This window comes from Crocodylus porosus, unplaced genomic scaffold, assembly GCF_001723895.1.
Source record: "Crocodylus porosus isolate Cpor-Errol unplaced genomic scaffold, CroPor_comp1, whole genome shotgun sequence".
NCBI classification, from domain to species: Eukaryota; Metazoa; Chordata; order Crocodylia; family Crocodylidae; genus Crocodylus; species Crocodylus porosus.
The window spans coordinates 52,650,983-52,656,464 of NW_017728886.1; the positions used below are offsets into that span (position 1 = coordinate 52,650,983).

At 45.5% G+C, this 5,482-nt stretch overlaps 1 protein-coding gene and 1 long non-coding RNA gene across 3 annotated transcripts in view; one reads left to right on the forward strand and one right to left on the reverse strand.

Annotated features, from left to right (window-relative positions):
• Positions 1–2,036, reverse strand: part of ISPD (isoprenoid synthase domain containing) — a 233,898-nt gene extending 231,862 nt beyond the window's left edge. For both annotated transcript variants that reach the window (XM_019534084.1, XM_019534074.1), the window contains exon 1: positions 1,770–2,036. In XM_019534084.1, the coding sequence (XP_019389629.1) occupies positions 1,770–1,948 (179 nt within the window). In that variant the 5' untranslated portion in view covers positions 1,949–2,036. The remainder of the gene's footprint in view (positions 1–1,769) is intronic.
• The window catches only part of LOC109309374, an 11,291-nt gene continuing 7,794 nt past the window's right edge, over positions 1,986–5,482 (forward strand). Inside the window, exons 1-2 of the long non-coding RNA XR_002100892.1 lie at positions 1,986–2,063; positions 3,394–3,508. This is a non-coding gene — a long non-coding RNA (uncharacterized LOC109309374). The remainder of the gene's footprint in view (positions 2,064–3,393; positions 3,509–5,482) is intronic.

Consider the following 5,482-nt stretch of genomic DNA (forward strand, 5'->3'; position numbering starts at 1 on the left):
ATGATCCACTGTGGCCCTTCCAACTCTACAATCTATGAATCTATAATACTTACTTCCCAGCTATTACTTAACTGAGTAAACAAAACAAGGTCTTGGATGGGTACATAAAATGATTTAAAGGTTCAGGAAAACATTAAGAAGCTTTCTTCTTCCCCATTAGCCAAACAAAAGGTTAGAAAGCTACAAGGCATTTCATGCCTTGGATAAGCCACACAAAATACACAATTATCAAGGCCAAAGTTCTCAAAAATAAAATCAGTGAACATGTACAGTCGATCTGAAACACCATGAAGTACCTGATTTTCAAGTAAAAAGTTCTCTTGAGTACACGTTTGTATTTAATAGTTAAGGGGTAGAGGAGACAAAGGACGGAAGTAAAATTTCTGCTTGTGTGACACTCGTCTAGAAACAAGTTGCTGGGGCAGTTAGTTGGGTGATGCCAAGAGAAGTTATTAAACCAAAATTCAGAGAACTTGGTTTGTTTGTTTGCTTTCACAGGTTTTACAAGTAATATACTGCAAGTTTGAAATTTTTCTAAGCTGGCAGCCCTCTTATAGCCTTGCAGAGGAACAGGAGAAAGCAAGAGATCTCCTTGCATTCCTTAGCAAGCTACCTGCACTACTGAGCCCAAGGAGCTGGACTGCTATTCCTGCACATTTAGGTAGGAAATTTTGTTTCAAACCCCAATGCCACACAGAGACATACCTTAAGTATGGCATAGATTACTTAACCTGTACAGCAAAACTAAAACAGCAAGTGAATTCAGATCCTGCTCTTGGCTAGGTGGCAGTTTAAAAAAAAAAAAAAAAATCAGTCCTCTCTCTCTATACACTGTTTTTAGCTTTAGGACAGAAATACAGTATTGCAGCCTGAAAAAAATAGTGACTTTCCCAAAGCTTACTTGTAACAGAAATAAAGATATTTCTAAATTATGCTTTATTTTTCTAATATTCTTTCCTTCCCAAAACTTAATCCCTCTTTTCTAGGTCTCTAAACACACCCACTGAGGGAAGATACAGACCAAAGGTGAGGTACCTGGGAAGGCCCCAGGGGGCAGCGGCACAGAGAAGCAGGGCCACGTCCAGTTTCATCACCAGCACTTCTGGTTTCATAGCTGCACACAGGAGGACCCCTACCCCTGCTCATAGATTGGCCGCAGAGTCCCCCTTTCCCCCCCACTCGTCAACCAGCCACAGGACTCCTTGCTTCTTGACCAGCTGCCAAAGGTACACCAACCAAAAAAGACTGAAAACCTCTGATATGAACTATTATTCTTTTTCTATGCAGACTCCTATGGCATTTGGGCAGATACCACAGGGAACAAGGTGTGTGACAAGCTTGACTGCAATGCAACCCTAGACCAGTGCCACGCTACAGACAGTGCTCCTGCAGCCACTCCCTGCTGGACGTGGCACCACACGTCCCCACTTGCTTCTGCAGTTCACCACCTGCTCCAGGACCCCTGCTGGATCCCACTGACCGCAGCAGACATCGTGTCCCGCACATGACCTGCTCCAGGCAGGCGGGACCAGCCCGCCCCATGCCTACGTCAGCAAAGCACGGAAACCGCCTCACACCAGGCCCCGCCCTGTTCCAGAATTTACAGCACAAACCGAGGGGTAAGGGTCACATGTGACGTCAGTCTCCCCCGCGCATGCTCAATCAACATCCAGTCGCTCACACCTAGCCCCCGCCGCTACCGGACCCAGAGTTGCAGGGAGGGAGCTTGGCAGGGAAGGATGAAACCTTGCGCATGCGCGGGGCGGTACCTCTCGAGCGCGCAAGCAGTGTGACTGACGAGTGGCCTTCCCTGGAGCGCGCAGAACTGCTTCGGCCTGGCGGCCCCCAGGCGCTCCCCGCTGCCGCCCGCCGGCAGCACCGCAGCCACCGACCCCGCGTTCCAGCTGCTGCCGAGCTCCATTTGCGCGGCCCCGCGGCTCTCACACATCTGTCGAGCGGCTCTTTTCCCTCCTCCGTGGGGGCGGCCAGACCTCACGGAGCGGTGTCGCTGGCCCTTTAAATCTCGAATGGGGAGAGGGAGGCCAGTGGTGCGGCTGTCCGAGGTGCGCTTGCGCAGCCGCTCTTCTGAGAAGCGGGGGGGGCCTTCAGCGCCGCCCCCGGATTCCGAAGGGGCGGGGCCGGGCAGGGCGTTAGGGCCGGGCACCTGCTCGCCTTGGGGGGCTGCGGGGACCTACAGTAGGCCTGGACTGCGGGCCCACCCCGCCGGGGGAGGGGGAGGGAAGAGCAGCCAGAAGCATTTCTTGGGCTGTCCTCTCCATTGAGAGCCTGTTAAAGGTCCCCTAGGAAAGAGCCAAGCATTGGCACGGCCAATGGAGCCCCCAGGGCATATCTATACTTCATTAATATGCCATAGTTACTGTGCTTCAGTTTAGTGCTTGTATAACTGTACTAAATCAGCATGCAGCAACTGGCAGTACTGTGCAGTAGTGGCACAGAGCTTTTTAGTGCAGTAACTGCATGGAAGCCTAATGGTACTGTGTAGTAGTGTATCAGCACATTTTTTGACATGACACACTGCTGTGCAGTAATACTAGGTCACTGCACAGTTAGCATCTCACATAGTCATGCTCCTACTGTCTTAATGTTTCTATCTGTCCCCTCCTGCTTTGTCACAGCAGAACAGCTCCAGGATTTTTCTGCAGTCCAGACACCTGAAAGCATCATTTCTGAGGGGAGCCTCCACTCTAATGAGGTTGTGAATTGCTGCCTTGGAAGCTGTACAACCCTGGGCGTCACCCTACAGTGCTTTTTGATCATTTCTAGAGTGCTGTGGAGTGGTGCACAATTCTAGCATTGTTAGATATGCAGACATGAGTCACAAGATAAACCCAGAGGTTTCAAATAGAAATCCTGTATTGTTTTACCAAGTCAGAACAGACCAAAAGCTTGAGGGTTCAGGAAAATGTAGAACTGCCACCTAAAAGGAAGACGAGTAACTTTGATTATGTTATGAAAAATTCCATAGTATTCAAAACATTCTGACCCATTGTTGGCTTTCCAAGTTTTTTTGCAACAGGAAAATGCTCTCTGTTGTTTTTCCACAGTAAAAAAAAAAAGAGCTAAAATTAAGAGTTGGCACTTTCTGAGGGGTGCCTTGAGCCAAAGAGGTTGAGGACCACTGGGTTAGGGCAAGTAGGTTAGCACTGCTCCCGATACAAATGCAGATTCACAATGTTCAAAGGAACAGAAACCCTCTTCACCAACTTTTTGACTCCTCCATAAAAGACCTCTGGTATTCAGTCACTGACTCCAGAAAAGAGAAATGCTAAAATAGCTTCTTCCAGTCGACAGCTGCTCAGACATACTGCTTCATCTTATGATGCACTGGATTATATGTAGTAATGGATTCCATTTATCCTTATGAGTTTACAGGACCAAATTCTGGCTTCCATAAGGGTGCATGAGGAAGGAAAAAAAAAAAGAGTGAAGCAAAGGGAGATGAGGGAGGCATGCCAGATGTAGAAGTCACACCTACATAGTGGACCAGGTATGGCATAAAGTGATATGGATGTTTTCCTTACACACCTAGCCTGCCATTTGAGGAGCTTAAAATATCAGTGTTAATCTCTCTTCATTTTAAAGATTCTAATACATCTCACTGCAAAGATAACTTTACAAATCTAAAATGACAGGCATGGTGGTGAGTTTTGCTAAAATATTTGTTTACAGTCTATTGTACAGTGTTCTGGAGATTTTGGAATTCGTAGCTCTTCATCTTGTTGAGCATCCATGACCAATTTCTGGCTTGCAGAAGCCTCATACATTACTGTTTGTGGCACTATGTGTGGTTTTTACTACTACCATGTTGAGGAGTTTCAGAGTTACACCCTATATCTCCTCCCCCAACCTGCCTTGAAGACTGGTATCTCTGACTGTCCAGCATCTCTTCTTGTAAGCAGCTGAAATCCAGTGGCATCCTTAGGGTCAATGACTAAACTCAAAGTTACTCGTCATTCTCTCTCTTTTTAGTAGGCAATTCTACCATTTTCTTTAATCCTAAAGCATGTAGTCTTCTGTTTCAGTCTCTCCTTTTCCTGCTTCACTACCGCACTAGTAAGTGGCTCAATTTTTCTTTTGCAGTTTTTCTTTCATGTCATTACCATACTTACTCTCCAGCCACCCCCTTCTAACTCTTTTCTTATTCTTTCTTGGTTCATCCAAAAGAGTTGCACAAAAAACATCATAATTTTTGACTGATGTAACCTCTTGATCTTTGCTTTTATTTTTATATCCCATCTCCCATTTGTTTCCAGAAGATGAAGGAACAGTGTATGGCAAAATGAGACATTAACTAATTGGAAGGTAATATTGCATTTTAGTGTAGTCATATATGTTAATACTTTGATACACTGAACTAACGGCCAGATTTTCTAGTCCTGGTAACCACTAGCCTGGAGTTGCTCCAAGTCAGATACAGACCAGAGTGGTCCAAAGCTATTTAGGTACTTAAGTGTTTTTCATGCTTCCGTCTTTGCAACATACCTGCCTTACCTTGATGGTGAGACTTGTAGCACAGCTGCCAAAAAGATTGGTCAGCGCTGCTCTCTCTAGTCTTCCCTGCCTATATTATTAACTGTATTGAGCTTAATGTAACTGTGTTTTTTCTCCATCTTATTAAGTACTGAGAGAGAGGAGAAGATGAAGTAAGTTGTTATTACTATTAACTTATTGTTCAGTAGGTTTTATGGTAAATTAAACAAAAAGCCAAACCTGTTGAAGAACTTGATAGTCCATACTATATCATTTGCATTGTGAAAAAAAATCTTTGTGGTAAATAATCTGTTTCAGTCATGTCTTCGCAAAGTGGCTAGCACCACAATTGAAAGGAACCTAGGGGTAATAATAGACAATAGTATGAACATGGGCTATTAGTGCAGCGCAGTGCTGTAGCCAGCAAGGCAAACAATATTCTGGCATGCATCAACTGATGCATCTCAAGCAAAACCAAGGAAGCAATTCATCCACTTTACTCAGCATTGGAAAGACCACAGCTGGGAGTACTGCATCCAGTATTGGGCACCACACTTCAACAAGGACATGAAAAAGCTTGAGAGAGTCCAGAGAAGAGCTCTATCCATATGATCAGAGACTTGCAAGGCAAGCCATACAAGGAAAGGCTGAGGGACTTGGGTCTCTTAAGCCTAAAAAAAAAAAAGAGAAGGCCAAGAAGGGGCTTGGTAGCAGCTTACTGCTATATCAGGGAAATGTATCAAGGGCTTGGCAAACAACTGTTCACCAGAGCACCCTTAGGGAAAACTAGGAGTAACAGCCACAAACTCCTGGAAGACTATTTCAGGCTCAACATTAGGAAACACTTCTTCACAGTTAGTGTCCAGACAGTTAAATAAGCTCCTTCCAGAGGTAATGTAATCACCTACCCTGGAAATCTTCAAGAGGAAATTGAACTGTCACCTCATTGGGATCACCTGACCCTAGATGCCTTTCCTACTTAGTGCAGCGG